The sequence below is a fragment of the Saccopteryx bilineata genome, chromosome 1, assembly GCF_036850765.1.
Source record: "Saccopteryx bilineata isolate mSacBil1 chromosome 1, mSacBil1_pri_phased_curated, whole genome shotgun sequence".
In the NCBI taxonomy this organism is placed as follows: Eukaryota; Metazoa; Chordata; class Mammalia; order Chiroptera; family Emballonuridae; genus Saccopteryx; species Saccopteryx bilineata.
This window is the reverse complement of record NC_089490.1, coordinates 17,206,643-17,222,153: the sequence shown is the minus strand read 5'-3', so window position 1 is coordinate 17,222,153 and position 15,511 is coordinate 17,206,643. Positions and strand designations below refer to the sequence as shown.

The 15,511-nt window shown below is 51.6% G+C and overlaps 1 protein-coding gene across 2 annotated transcripts in view; it reads left to right on the top strand.

The window, feature by feature from the left end:
* Window positions 1–15,511, top strand: part of KIF6 (kinesin family member 6) — a 403,829-nt gene that overhangs the window by 293,845 nt on the left and 94,473 nt on the right. For both annotated transcript variants that reach the window (XM_066252931.1, XM_066252930.1), the window contains exon 14: window positions 9,391–9,499. In XM_066252931.1, the coding sequence (XP_066109028.1) occupies window positions 9,391–9,499 (109 nt within the window). The remainder of the gene's footprint in view (window positions 1–9,390; window positions 9,500–15,511) is intronic.

Sequence of the window (15,511 nt, the reverse complement as noted above, 5' to 3'; positions counted from 1 at the left end):
GAACTCCTCGGGAGGAGGCCGGTCCACAGACCTGGGGACCGTGGCCTTGGGATGTGGTCCAGACATCGCAAACTCAGGGAGTCCTATGTTTTTGAGAGTCCAAAGAATTAATTTGGAGCTTCTTTCTAAGCTGAACAGGAACATTGCCTTTCTGTTCAGTGAGCCTGTCGGCCAACTGCCCTTTATCCCATACTAGGAGCTAGGACACACACATGTCCCTCCACCAGAGTAGGGCTGGTGCAGATGTTGGGCATGGAGTTAGACACCCAGGCTCTTTCAGAGGCTGCCGCTCTATGGACTGAGTGGATGGAAAAGGCCCCACGGGTCCAGGTCAGCCTGGCAGCATGCTGTCTTGTTTAATGGAAACGTTACTGGCCTCCAGATTCCTAAGTCAACTCCAAAACACAGAAACGCCAACACGGCCCAGGCTGCTCTCCGAGCTCCGTGCCTCCGTCTGTCTCTGGGTTTCTCTAAGCCACCCACACGGCGGGCACTCTGTCCCGAATGAGAAGGCTCGCGAAACCGAAACCCCGAGATGCAGGGCTGGGGCGGGGCGGGGGGCGATGAGGGGCTGCTGCAGGTGACCTCTGGGACCATTGTGGAAAGGTTTGATCTTCCTGCTGAAAATAGGCGACCACCTCAGGCAGCTGCCACTCCCTTAGGGGGCTCTAGGCCTGTCCCTCGGTTGGCACACCGGGCCTTTCTTCACCTGCTCAGGCTAACATTCAGGGCACAGTCGTGGCAGGGCGGGTGGCTCAAACACGGTTACCGAGACGACGGGGAAACACAGCCTGCCTCAAGCCCCGCCCCGGAGTCCCACTCGGTCTCCTCGCTTGCACGTGGCCCCTGAGGACTGCTGGTGGGATGTGTGATTTCTGGCAGCCGGAGTCAGGAACCCATTTGATTTATTTAGATGTGGTGGCACCACTGGGTGGGTCTCCTAGTTTCTGCGGCTTTCCACTGGAGACTTTTCCTTCTCTCCACTCCCTGGGGCCCCTGCCAAGCCTGCCATGCTTCTGCCCGGTCCAAGCCAGCCCCAAGAATCTACTAATGAAAGGTTCTCCATGTGGCAACTTAGGAAACTCCAAGGCAAGCCTCCCAACCTGCGGACTTGAGCCCAGCTGGTATCGTCTGGTTTGAACAGAGGCCTTTCGCCCCAAGGCCTTGGGGCACTGACCGATTCCAGCAGTTGTCAATCAAAAGCAGGAAGTAGGTTGGGCAAGTGTCCTTGGTCACCCCCCCCCCAAATCTACCCTCTGGTCTTCACATCTGTAGTCACTTTGGCCGTGGCTAAGTGGTTTCATCTTCCCCTCATCCTCAGATTTCATACCCTGCTGTCCCCACCCAGCAGCCCCTCAAATTGTAGCCGAGCTGCTCCTGACCCTTAAGTAAACAGAGTCATGGCACATGGCACTGCTTCCTGCGGTGACCTCCATCACCGTGGCGGGCGGCGGAGAAGCGTGGACACAGGCCTCCCCGGCATCTGTTCCCGGAGGGCCACCCTCAGTGACCCCAGGACAGGCTGTTCACTGTGTCCTGGAGAGAGTCACCTGCATGTCAGCTCCCGGAGGGCCACCCTCAGTGACCCCAGGACAGGCTGTTCACTGTGTCCTGGAGAGAGTCACCTGCATGTCAGCTCCCGAGGCAATGGAACCTCAGTGACCCCAGGACGGGCTGTTCACTGTGTCCTGGAGAGAGTCACCTGCATGTCAGCTCCCGAGGCAATGGAACCAGCAGCTGTTTCATCCCCAGAGCCCAGGACGGACAAAAGTAACAGCAGTTGTCTTTCAGTTGGGGAACAATCTGGAAGCCGTCTCCTAAACGAGGGGGTTCTGAGCCAGGGAGGGTTGGCTGGAGGAGCTGCCCGGAAAACTGTGCAAACACTCCGGTGCCGTGATCGGTTTCCCCGGCAAAGGATGCTGCGATGGGTTAGCACTGTCTCCCGTCGGCGAGAGGACGGGAAGTGGGAACCCAGGGCTGAGGTGTGTGCCATCCCTGTCCGTCAGGTAACTTCTAGAAGCTCCTCCTTCCTAAATGACAGCATCCTCCCCGCAGCAGGGAGAAGGCGGTGAAGACAGTATCTCAGCTGCTCCCTCCGACCTTTCTCGGAGATCATCAGCTTCTCTTTACAGGACTCCTCATTTCACGAATGTGTTCGCTTCGGCATCAGCGGGCCCTTTGCTCTCCGTGCTGGAAGCTGCTGACGTGCCCTACGCCCCCGGGTTTTTCTGCTGTGGCCGTTGCCTCCCCTGGGACGGCTTGTTCCTGGCACCGTGCCCGAGGGCGCTGGAACTGACCTCTCCTTGGGTTCTCATAGCCTCCTGACCTCAGTGTTTCTACTGCCTGGACAGATCCTCCCTTCCTCTCGTCTCAGTTCTCCGTGCCTCTCCCTCCTCCTATGGGCCCGTTCATTCTTCCCTCTCCCCGCACTGCCGGACGGACTTCTCTTCTGTTTACGTGAGATATTTTTGTGTGCTTCACCTACGTCAACATTTACCAAGAACTCTCCGACCGCGCCTGTAGAACCTCGTATCAGACAGCACACAGAAACGCACTCGACCTCTACAGACAGCACACAGAAACGCACCCGACCTCTACAGACAGCACACAGAAACGCACCCAACCTCTACAGACAGCACACAGAAACGCACCCGACCTCTACAGACAGCACACAGAAACGCACTCACCTCTACAGAGAGCACACAGAAACGCACCCGACCTCTACAGACGGCACACAGAAACGCACTCAACCTCTACAGACAGCACACAGAAACGCACCCAACCTCTACAGACAGCACACAGAAACGCACCCGACCTCTACAGACAGCACACAGAAACGCACTCACCTCTACAGACAGCACACAGAAACGCACTCGACCTCTACAGACAGCACACAGAAACGCACTCAACCTCTACAGACAGCACACAGAAACGCACCCGACCTCTACAGACAGCACACAGAAACGCACCCGACCTCTGCTGCTGCTTCCCGTGACCGTAGGCCCATCCGTGGACGATGTATTGTAGGAATCCATCACTGCTCCCTCACCCACGGTGTGAAAGCTTCTGCCAGCGAGCCACAGAGAGTGCCAACCCCCCACATCCGCCTGCCTCCAGGCGTCAGCCCCGAGGGGCCCCGCCCGCCTCTGAGCCCTCTCGGGCTGTCAGCCCCTCTTCCTTGGGAATCCACCCCTTCTCTCACCTTCCCTCATTCCCTCTTGGTCTTCTTTCCTCCCCTCCCTTGCTCGGTCACAGGCACCAACATGAATACATGTCTTTCCCAAGGAAAATACTTTTTTTTTTTTTTTTTTGGCCCCAACTAGGAAATCATTTTTCGGCCTGAATAACACAACTCTCCATTATTTGACTTTCTGGTCAGTTTTTAAGCAATAGTTTCAGCAGCAGTTGGTTGTCTGGGAGCAGCCAGGAAAATGGGCTTTGGCCCACGGGCCCCAGACTGACGGAATCTGACAGCAGGCCCAAAGGCAGGAGCATGGACGCTCCACTTCCCGTGTTTCTCCTTCGTGTTTGGTTTCCATGGAACCCTGCGTTCGAGAGTGGGGAGGGCTTCCAAAAGCACTGATTGTGTTCTTTAGCAAAATAAGAAACCAAGTTTCAGGATGGAAAGAAAAAAAAAAAGAGCGCGTTCAGAAATGCACAAGACACCAGGGCCTAAGAACGTTGGACGCCTACCGTTTTCAGAAACCCAGCTCAAAGCCAGTGGGCAGCGTGTACCTGTAGACTGTCATTCCTACCCAGGGGCTCCTGCATAGATGTCAGTATCCAGAACATGTGGCGCCTTAGGACTGGGGAGTATTCTCCATCCAAGTCACAGCCCCCGTATCGCAATGTCGTGTTCCTGGGACTTAGACTGGGGCACTCCCCTCCTTTAGGGGTTTTCTGGTTTTGCTTTGTTTTGTTTGAAATTTCAGACCATCCTGTGATGCTTTATTTGCTGCCTTCCAGGTCTTAAACAGTCCTGTGACTCAGCACGGCTTCTCTGAGTCATCCACATTTTCTGGGATTTGACACTGGGACCTATGGTTGAGATTCAGCGAAAGGAAGCAAACAAGGGCTATGTAAATCGGAATGGGATGTCAGATCTCCTCGGGGCCCACATTTTAATGAGCGGCCGAGGCCGTCAGACTAAACAGAGCTGGGAAGAAGGTACAAGGGCGTCTTCCCTTTCAAGCTCAGAGGCCCCTGCTTCTGGCACAGGCTCGGGACTCCATCTTATATCTCTCCTCTTTGCAAGACCTGTGAGCTAATTGTCAGCAAATTACGGAATTTTTCTCTGCCTGCCCCCTAAATAGTGATGCCTTCGAGAGTATCTGCATTTGTATGAAAGCTTCTTGGCATTGGAATTCATCTCTAAGGGCGGGCTGTGAAGCATGGTGACAGGTGGTAGGGGGAAGACGGTGTGACATTTCTAAAATCACACCGGACACGGGATGGACCCGCCCAGGAGCACGGTGGTGGAGGGCGGGAAGGCAGTGGAGACATGCTTCGCTTCCCCCAGGAAGTCATAATAGGCTAGGTCCAAAAGAAAAACGTGAAGCTCCTAAATCATCCATTTGTTCATTCGAAAGACATTTGATCGAGTTCTTCCTAGGTGCCAGGTACTCCCCCCAGATGCTGGAAATATTGCAGCAGACAAAACTGATTAAAAAAATCCCTGCCCTCACAGAGCTTACACATTCTGGAAATAACTTTAGAACATATTAATAAATGAAGCAAACCAGGCAAATAGTAAATATAATTCATGGTTCTGTTTTTTCCTGTGATGCTATAAAGACAACTCAAAGTTTTGGCCGTGAGAGGCACTCCTAGGAGCACGGTTTGGTGGGCAGATCTGCGGTCACGGGGTCATTTTGAGGTCTACCTCCCTGTCCCCCCCCCCCCTCTCAGGCCTGCGTTCCCTGGAGAAACTGATCCGAGAGCAGGACTGGCCTCCTCTAATCCCTGGGCAGTTTTTACCCTTATCATCATTTCTTTACTGAGTCTCACTCAGTTCCCTCATCTATAAAACGAAATTATGAGCAGAGATTCATGGAAAAGTTTATCAGGTAAAGTAATACAGGCAGACGGTGCAGATACTGTAAAAAAGCGAAGATCACAAAAGAAGTCACACAAAATTTTTTTGGTTTCCCAGTGCATATAAAAGCTATGATTGCATTTACTGTAGTCTATTAAGTGTACAATAGTATTATGTCTAAAAAAAATGTACATACATTAATTTAGAAATAATTTATTGCTAAAAAAAAAAGGTACTAAATCATCCGAGTCTTCAGCAAGTCATGATCTTGTTGCGGGAGGTGGCTGATGACGCTCTGGGTGGCTGTGGCGATTTCTTAAAACGAAACGACAGTGTTTGCCCCCACGAGGGGCTCCTCCTGTCGTCCACGATTGCTCTCTAGTATGCAATGCTGTTCGACAGCATTTTACCAACAGTAGAGCTTTCACGAAACTGGAGCCAATCAACTCGAACCCTGATGCTGCTTTTTCAGCGGAGTTTGTCGTATTCTAAACCCTGTGTTGTCATTTCAACAATCTTCGTAGCATCTTCACTGAGAGTTGATTCTGTCTCAAAACGGGAAATAAACAAACAAAAAAAAAACAACCTTCTTTCTTTGCTCATCCATAAAGAGCAAACCCTTCTCCTCTAGTTCTAGTGCTGTTGCTGTTTCTACCTCTGAAGTTACTTCCTTCACTGAAGCGTCGATCTCCTCGGAGTCACCCATGAGGGTGGGAGTCAGTTGTTTTTTTTTCCAAACGCCTGTTACTATTGATATTTTGACCTCTTCCCGTGAATCATAAATGTTTGGCATCTGGAATGGTGACTCCTTTCCAGAAGGTTTTCCACTTACTTTGCCCAGATCCATTAGAGGAATCACTATCTGTGGCAGTCAGAACCTTATGAAATGTTTTTCTTAAATAAGAAGACTTGAATATCAAAATTGCTCTTTGGTTCATGGGCTATATAGAATGGAAATTGTATTTACAGGCATAAAAACAACTTTAATCTTATTGTACATCTCTATCAAAGCTCTGGGATAACCAAATGCATTGTCAACAAGCCGTACTGTTTTGAAATGAATCATTTTCTGAGTACTAGGTCTCAACAGTGGGCTTAAAATATTCGGTAAATCATGTTGTGAACAGATGTGCTGTCATCCAGGCTCTGTTCTTCCATTTATAGAGCCCAAACAGAGTCAGAGTCGATTTAGTATAATTGTGAAGGGCCCTAGGATTTCTCAGAATGGTTAATGAGTATTGGCTTCGACTTAAACTCATCAGCTGCATTAGCCTCTAACAAATGAGTCAGCCTGTCCTTCGAAGCTTCGAGGAGACCAGGCATTGACTCCTCCTCTCTGACGAGGGCAGTCCTGGGTGAACGTCCAGTAGAAGGCCGTTCCGTCTCCATGGAGCTCTGCTCCTCAGCACGGCCACCCTCACAATCGTGTCAGCCAGCCCGTCTGGGGAACTTGCTGCAGCTGCTTCAGCGGCACGTGCTGCCTCCCCGGCACTCGTATGTCATGGAGACGGCTTCCTTCCTTAAACCTCAGGAACCAGCCTCTGCTAGCTTCCGACTCTTCTTCCGCAGGGTCCTCACCTCTCTCAGCCTTCACGGAACTGAAGGGGGCTAAGGTCTTGCTGTGGACCAGGCTCTGGCTTCTGGGAATGTTGCGTCTGGTTTGGTCTCCTCCCAGACCGGGGAAACTTTCTCTGTTTCAGCAGTCGGGCTGTTTCCCTTTCTTATCATTCACGCAGTTACTGGAGCGCCACTTTTAATGTCCCTCAAAGGCTTTTCCTTCGCATTCACAACTTGGCTCACTGTTTGGCACAAAAAGCCCTCAATTTTTGGCCTCTTTTGGCTTTGAACATGCCTTCCTCACTAAGCTTAATCACTTTTGGCTTTAGGTTTAAAGTGAGAGACAGGCTCATTATCACATACATCAGGGAAGACCCAGTGAAGCTGCCGGTGGATTGTAAGTTCACCAGGACCTACAGCTGTCACAGTGTCACAGGTGCGGAGAAACCTCTACCTGCCTGGCCTTCCCACCCAGCTGTCAGTTCAGACTGTCGGCTCGACAAGAAAGCAGAGCCTGGGAGAGAAAACCGTCTTCTTCACTGCAACCCTCCAGCCGCCCCCCCCCACACACACACAGCCACTATTGGTTGATGGGAGCTTCTCATCCCTTCCTCTATGGGAGGCAATTTGGGGAGTCCCACACGCAGGCCCCCATGTGGTCTCTGTGCAGCTTCCCCCTCCCCCGACTCTATTCTAGACAGACTGTCCCCTCTGTTGTTACTTTATCACACAGGGAAAGGCACACCTCTGTTGCTAAAATGAGCGCAGACCAAGGGCAGGGGAGAGGGACTGTCCATCGTGAGTCCCGTCGCTCCTGGCGGAGGCAGAGTGCCCTCTGGGTATTGTCTCTCGCACATCAGGGCTCATCTGTCCAAGTCTCACCCAGACCCGTTCCCAGCCCCCGCCCCCCCGCCCCGATTCTGGGGTGTGCAGGGCAGATGCGCAGACGGAACTGAGCTCTGCCCATTTGCTTCTGATGGATAAGGGTGGGGTGTCTTTCTGTGCATCATCATTCAGACATTTTTCATGGTGCTATTTTTATCAACAGTAATTATTAAATTGGTGTCAGATGGGCTGGTCCAGATCCTCACCCGGAGGCTGAGTAATGGGGCTCAGAGGCAGGAGATGGGGTATGCGGCCCATAGGAATGCACCTCTGGTACCCTAGGCTTCAGAGCCCCCAGACCATGTCCCTGTGGCCATAAGAGCGAGGCTTGCCATCACTCCCAGTTCATTCTGGACCCGACTCATTGACCAGACATATGTTGAGCACATTCTCAATGCCAGTCATTGAACACGGCACCAAGGATTCACTAAAAAATATTCCCTCCACCCCTGGAGAAACCTGCGTTTCACCAGCAAGAACCATTATGTTGAGTGGCAGGGGCTGCTGGGCTGTGCGTGTGGCACTGAGGCATCGCTAGGCACCTGGTGCAGGGAGGGCTCGCTGTGCCTGGACCTCGGGGAGAGCTCCATGGAGAGGCTCCCTGGAACCCGGGAGGGCCGGACCCAGACTGTGCTCCGCTGTTGCTGCGGGATCCCAGAGAAACCACAGGGAGGGCGAGACGGAGCGGACAGAGCCTTTATTACTCACCCGCAGGGGCTGCACCGGTGCTGGCTGGTGGGGACAGTTCTGCGCCCCACTGGGTGGGGTTGCGGTTTAAACAGCTAAACCCTGGGTATTACTCAAGTGAATCTAAACAGGTGAGCAGGGGGTCGGGGGAAGGTTATGCGCCTGTTCTGTATTGCCTCTCCTCCACACATACCTGTGACTCCACCCCTTGTTCTTAGTGAGACCTTGGTTTCAGGTCGACTACCCTTTATCTCATGGCCTGAGGTCAGGATCCATGACCACGGTACCATGCCCCTGGGGACGGGGAAGTGCCGTGTCCACGGCCCCTGCAGTAGTAACACCCAGCCGGGGCTTCAAAGGTACGTAGGGTGAAGTGGATTACACACATGGAGAAAGAGAACGAGGGCATCCCGCCGTGAATGAATTCAGCTCCCGGCACATTCCTGCACCAGCCCTCGTCCTGAGAGGCGTGGGGAGCAGAACCTTGATGCAGAATGTCACCTGCTTCACAGGGGCCCTGGCCCTTCTGACTCTGGGTTCCAGACTTTGGCCCCTGAGCAGGTCCCGGTGGCGACGGTTAATCTGCAGGGATAGTAATGACCCAGGAAGCTGACAGTAGACAGGAACGAGGGACCCCCCACCACTGCCCGCTCAGGGGTCTTGCCACTGAGAACCTAAGCCCTGAGGAAGAATGGAGGGTCCTTACCAGCCACGGGAAACAAGGGTAGGTGGTTCCATGGAAACAAAGAGCAGAATTGTCCAGCTTCTAAATCTTTCAGTCTGAATTACACTTCTTTTCACAAAGGGCCTGGAAATTCAGGGTGAGATTTAACAGAAAACCAAAATGGGGAATTACAGGAAAACAGAGAACCGTGGCACTGCCTGACGGCAGAAAGCGCATTTGCAGATGTTCCTGGCAGTCCCGGGCTTGGCACTCTGGTTCTCATTTCCTCTGACCAGACGTTCCGGACTCCACCCCCCCCCAAGAGTCACAGGGACTGGACAGGGAGGCACAGCCCTGCAGGGGGCCGCGGGCCTGGCTGGGAGGGCACCCTCCCTCCTGGCCTGGCTGCCAGGGAAGAGCCTGGGGCCACCTGCCCGGTGGGGAGCCTCTCTGCTGGGGGCCTCTCAGGGCCCGGGCTGGCTTTGCGAACTGACTCAAGTGACAATGGAATCAATGGGGCCTGGATGCTATAACTGAGGCCATTTCTCTGTGTCTCCAACAGGAACGAGAGAGGAAATGTCACTGGGACGCCAGGAGGCTTTTGAAATCTTCAAGAGAGACCATGCCGACAGCGTCACCATCGAGGACAACAAACAGATTCTGAAACAGAGGTAAAGCTGGGTCCAGGGGCCGCTGGTCCTCCGAGGCTCAGCCGGGCCGACCCAGAGGACACTTGCTCGGTCTGCTCTACGCAGCCCAACCGAGCTCCTCAAGGGAAGGCAGGACAGTTACTCGGTTTCAGTGAGCGGCGTCCAGCCCGGCACGTTTTATTTCAGGCGTGTAAACCTCATTGCCCCCGCGCTGCCGGGTATGCGCTGCTGGGTAAGCGAGGCCAGGGGCCAGTACTGGCCACACCGACTCTCTGTACAAGCCTCCCACTGTGCGCTTACTCTCAGCAGCAAGCCTCCCATTGTGCGCTTGCTCTCAGCAGCCTGTGACTCTACCCACATCTGACTGTTCTAAAGGCAGGAAAAACATCTACGGACTAAATTATCACAGTGTTAGAGCTCCAGGCCCTCCAGCGGCTCTGCAGGGTGGTCCCACGCTATTTGGTCAAAGAAAGGGTGCCCACCCCATCTGATGACCCACAGCCTCGGGCGCGTTCTCCAGGCCAGAGCGGAGCCAGCAGCGTGCCCGCTGACAAGTAGAGTCAGGTTGTGTTCCGAGCCCTTAGGAATAACCTGAGGCCGTGTTTCAGGTGACCCACAAATTAGCTGCACACCCTCAAGCCGTAGCAAACAGAGTGGCTCCAGAGCGCCAGAGCAAGAGAGTTCTATATTGGAACCTCTCCTATGTCCCCTGTGATTCTGGATCTGAGCACACAGTAAATTTTCAAAAACTATTTGTTGAATCACGAGATCCAGGACTGAGAGTCCTATGCTCAGAAACGACGATTCAGGGACGCGGGAGAAGTGGACGAGCTCTCTCAGGACGAGGTGGCTGTGGAAAGGCTCGGAGGGTGGGGCCATAGGGGGGAGCCAGGAGGGACACGGGGAGGAAGAGGGGGCCGCGCTGCAGCCTGAGGGGAAGCAGGGAGAGGGGGAGACGGAGACCCAGACAGAACACTGTGCCCGGAGCCAGGAGGGGAGACTGCTCCCGGAAGCTGCACGTTGTCACTGGTGGCAGATGCCACCCAGGACGCAGCAGGTGGAGCTGGGAAGCGGTCACCGAGTCGGCACCTGGAAGAGCAGGAGCTGGAGTGTCAGGAGTGACGGAGCGAGTCAGAGTAAACTGAGCAAACAGCCAGAGAGAGCAAACGATGTGCTCGGAACATTTCTGATAGACGAAAGACACTTTGACAAAGGAAACAGGGAGGCAGCATTTCAGAATGGGAGAGAATGGGCCGAGACGACGGGTCACAGAAGCAAGTCCGTGACAGGTGACAGACAGAGACACGCCGAAAAGTCTGCCCCAGCCGGGCTTTCTGGAGCGGGAGTCTGCTCTCGGCCAGGTTGGGAGGCAGTTAAGGTCAGGGCAGCAAGGCTGGGAGGAGCCTCCCTGGGAGCAAGGAAGCAAGAGACACTGAAATTGATACATTGAGGAGTGGAGGGAGGACGTCAAGGGACCTCTGTGCTCTCTGTGCAAGCGGACATAGAGGAAGAGACCTGAGGATGGTGGTGGAGGTTCAGCACAGCTGCCCCGGGAGCAGGGCAGAAGGCCGACTGGGAAGGGACGAAGGAAGGCAGGCAGCTTTGAGGGCAGCTTCCACAAGGACCCAACGGCTCTTACACTTGGTGGGAGGGTGGGAAGGGTCTTCCGTCACTCTAGGAGTGCAGCGAAGGTGATAGGAGCATGACTGGGAGCAGCGGTCTGGAGCACGGTGCCAGCCTTTGGTCCAAAGCAGTACATGCACCCCCTGGGGCCCAGCCATTCCACTTCCGGATAAACCTCCCATGAAGGTCTCAGGATCCAGAAAGAGGCCTATAGGGGGATGCCCAGAGCAGTTCTGTTTGTGGCCAGAGAGAGTTGGAAACCTGGGTGTCCCTCCCTGGGGGAGCAGAGAGGTGAAATTATGGGGAGGGCTTCCGTGGGGCCGGACGCGGCAGGTGGGAGCGACGACTTCATGCACATAAACTAACAAGGATAGCCCTAAGAACACACAATTTATATTTATATAAATTATAAGTATATGCACGCAAAACAAACAGGAATAGTCAAACAAGCAGAGGCGAATTTAATGGCGAGTGCACCAGGCGTGCGCCCTGGGCCCCGACTTCTGAAGGCCCCCCGCAAAACCCCAACTTCACACGTTTTTCTCATGACACCAAGTTTGGTATCATATGTGCAATTTTAACATTCATAGTACATAATATTTTTTATTTATTTAAAAATATGATTAACATGTATTTTCATTTTCCCTGTCTCTCTCCTTTTTTTTAAGGGGCCCCGTATTTTCTCCTGTGCCCCAGGGCCTCCACCGACCTTAATCTACCTCTGCAAACAAGAAGATAAACTGTAGCAGACTTTAACCATTAGAATGGTTACCTCTGTGGGGTAGCAGAACAGGAGCAAGACTCAGGGATATGAATGAATGAATGAGTAAAACAGAGGTGGGGAGAAAAATACAGTGAAGCTAGCAAAGGCTTGGACATATGCACCTCCACACAGTATTTGGCATATGAACCCAGGGGTTTTCACAAGCTGGCTACTGCTGCTCCATGCTATAAACCAGGGGTCTCAAACTCGCGGCCTGCAGTAAACTGCATGTACGATTGTGCTTGTTGTACTGATTTTTTTTTTGTTTTCAACTGCAGTGAGAAAAGTGTTGCGTAACAGTTGCCTTTTGTAGACCTAGTGCGGCCCACCGAACGGCTGTGATCTTGCTCTGCGGCCCACATGCTGACCATGCACTTTTATTTTATTTATTTCTTATTTTATTTATTTATTTAATTGAATGTATTAGAGTGACGTTGACTCACAAAACTGTACAGGTTTCAAGTGCACAGCTCCAAAATACATCACCTGTGCACTGTATCATGCACGTGTCACCCAAAGAAAAATATACAGTGTGTCCGTAAAGTCATGGTGCACTTTTGACCGGTCACAGGAAAGCAACAAAAGACGATAAAAATGTGAAATCTGCACCAAATAAAAGGAAAACTCTCCCAGTTTCATACCTATTCAGTGCAGTTCGATGTGGGCTCACGCACAGATTTTTTAGGGCTCCTTAGGTAGCTATCCCGTATAGCCTCTACAGACTCGTCACTGACTGATGGCCTACCAAAACAGGGTTTCTCCACCAAACTGCCAGTTTCCTTCAACTGCTTATCCCACCGAGTAATGTTATTCCTATGTGGTGGCACTTCATTATAAACGTGCCGATATTCACGTTGCACTTTGGTCACGGATTCGAATTTAGCGAGCCACAGAGCACACTGAACTTTCCTCTGTACTGTCCACATCTCCACGGGCATGGCCTTGGGCTGCTCTGCTGTATACACGGTGTTACAGCATCATCTGCGCATGCGCACATGCTGCCACATCATCCTACAGAAACTGGGAGGGTTTTCCTTTTATTTGGTGCAGATTTCACATTTCTTTCGTCTTTTGTTGCTTTCCTGTGACCAGCCAAAAGAGCACCATGACTTTATGGACACACTGTACTTTTCTGCATGGAAAGTTATACTGCTCACAAAAATTAGGGGATATTTCCAAATGGATATGAAGCTATAAAATAGCCCTAATTTCTGTGAGCAGTATAACTTTCCATCTCCATCTATCCCCCTTTACCCCCCTTCACCTAACCCCTGTCCCCCTTCCCAGCTGACTGTCACCACACTGTTGTCGGTGTCTATGTGTTCTACATACATGTGTGTCCGTGTGTGTATACATGTGTGTATGTATGTATGTATGTGTGTATGTATGTATGTATACACACATATTTTTTTTGCTTAATCCCTTCACCTTCCTTCATCCAGCCTCCCACCCCCGCCCCTCTGGCAGTTGTTAGTGTGTTCCCAGTATCTGTGCCTCTGTTTTTATTTTGTTTATTAGATTCTGCATATAAGTGAGATCATATGGTGTTTGTCTTTCTCTGCCTGGCTTATTTCACTTAGCATAATAACCTCCAGGCCCATCCGTACTGTTGCAAAAAGTAAGGTTTCCTTCTTTTTTACGACCAAGCCATTCTATAAATGTCCCACAGCTTTTTTATCCTCTCATCTGATGGGCTCTTGGGCTGCTTCCAGACCTCGGCTGCAGTGAGCACAGGGGCACATATCTCCTTTCAAATTAGTGGTCCAGGTCTGTTCGGATATATTCCAAGATGTGGGATCACTGGATCCAAAGACAGTTCCATTTTTAGTTGTTTGAGCAAACTCTGCGCAGTTTTCCACAGTGGCTGCACCAGTCTGGATTCCCTTTTCTTCACATCCTCGCCAGCACTTATTGATTGCCGACTTATTGATGATAGTCCTTCTGGCAGGTGTGAGGTAATATCGTATTGTAGTTTTAATTTGCATCTCTGTGATGATTAGTGACATTGAGCAATTTTTTCATATGTCTATTGGCCATCTGTATCTTTGTCTTGGAGAAGTATCTTTTCAGGAACTTTGCACGTTTTGTAATTGGGCTGTTTGTCTTCTTGGTTGGGGTGGGGGTGGCCAAGGATGTTGAGGTCTTTCGAAGCCCCCTAGTACAGAGCTCATTAAACTCTAGTACAGTGGCGTTCTGACAACCCACCATGACGAATGTGCTGTTGGGTTTAAACGCAGCTAAATCCCAGGGGAGGGGCTGATGGTACTGGTGGCCCCGTCTACCCCGAGGCCATCGAGCAAGGGCGTTAATGAAATTTGCACAAAGCTTTCCTCTGTAAAGAGGTTTTCCCAGCAGTAAATCAGTCTTTTTTAAGTTAAATGAAAAGTTGGGAGACCTGCCCACATTAAAAAATTTAAAAAAAAAATTTTTTTTAAAGTCACATCTGTTTGATGTTACTGTAATAACAATCATTAAAGGAGTATTTGTTCCTGGGGAGTTTAACCCAGGACCTGCCCCTTTCTCAGAATGGGGGCTGTTGTTTGCATTCATGGAGCGTATTCAATTATTGGATATGACATGTTCATAATTGCTTAAGGCAGAGGACTGAGAGAAAATGTGTTTATATGAAAATGTATTACTGTGAACCAGTGTTCGCACAGCAGACATCAAAATAAGGTCCCACGGAGGCTTATAGGGGTGACCTCCACGCCACCTTTAGTTTAGAAACTGGCTCACGGTAACCCTGATCCCTCCACATGCTTGTTCTCGTTTTGTCTAGTGACCAGGAGCGTCAGTCACCCCAGAGGGAACTGCCTCTGGGAGGGCGTGCCAGTCCTGGGAATACAGACATGCCCCAGCGGGGTTTCCTCGGGTGGCATTAGATTACTGACCTTCAACTCTGCTGACTACCTACCCAGTCTCACCTTTCTAACGGTCCTCAACAACCAGGGCCTGGAGGCCCAGCTCGCTGTCTTATTCCTACTTCTCCTGTCAAGTAACTGTCATTCCATGAGACTAGTGTTGTGACATCGTGTTGGCAGAGTCCACAAAAGAGGGGCACAGGACTAACTGCCCCCACACTTGAGCCTTGGGCCAGCTCGGCCTCTCTAGCCCACGGAATTGAGTTCTAAGCCCAAATATAGGGATCCCTTCTGATCCCCCCCAGCGCCCCAAGAGTGCAACAGTGGATTTAGGATTGCAGGAGGGGCCGATCCGATCCGCGGCCCTCACGCCTATGTTACTTCATAGAAAGGTCTCCTTCTCCTCCTTCCCTGCACCCTTTGCCGCCCTCACGAGGAACCTCTGGCCTCACCCAGCCTTGGCCTCCCGTCTGGGGAAGGCCTGCCGGGCACAGCAGAGACAGGACGCTGGCACATTAATGCGATGTTTGCCCTTCACTGAGTTAGATAGTGTGTGAGCCAATTCTTTTCTTTCTTTCTTTCTTCTTTCTTTCTTTCTTTCTTTCTTTCTTTCTTTCTTTCTTTCTTTCTTTCTTTTTTTGTGACAGAGAGAGAAGGACAGAGATAGACAGACAGACAGAAACAGAGAGAAGGACAGATAGAGATAGACAGACAGATAGGAAGGGAAAGAGATGAGAAGCATCAATTCTTCGTTGTGGCTCCTTAGTTGTTCATTGATTGCTTTCT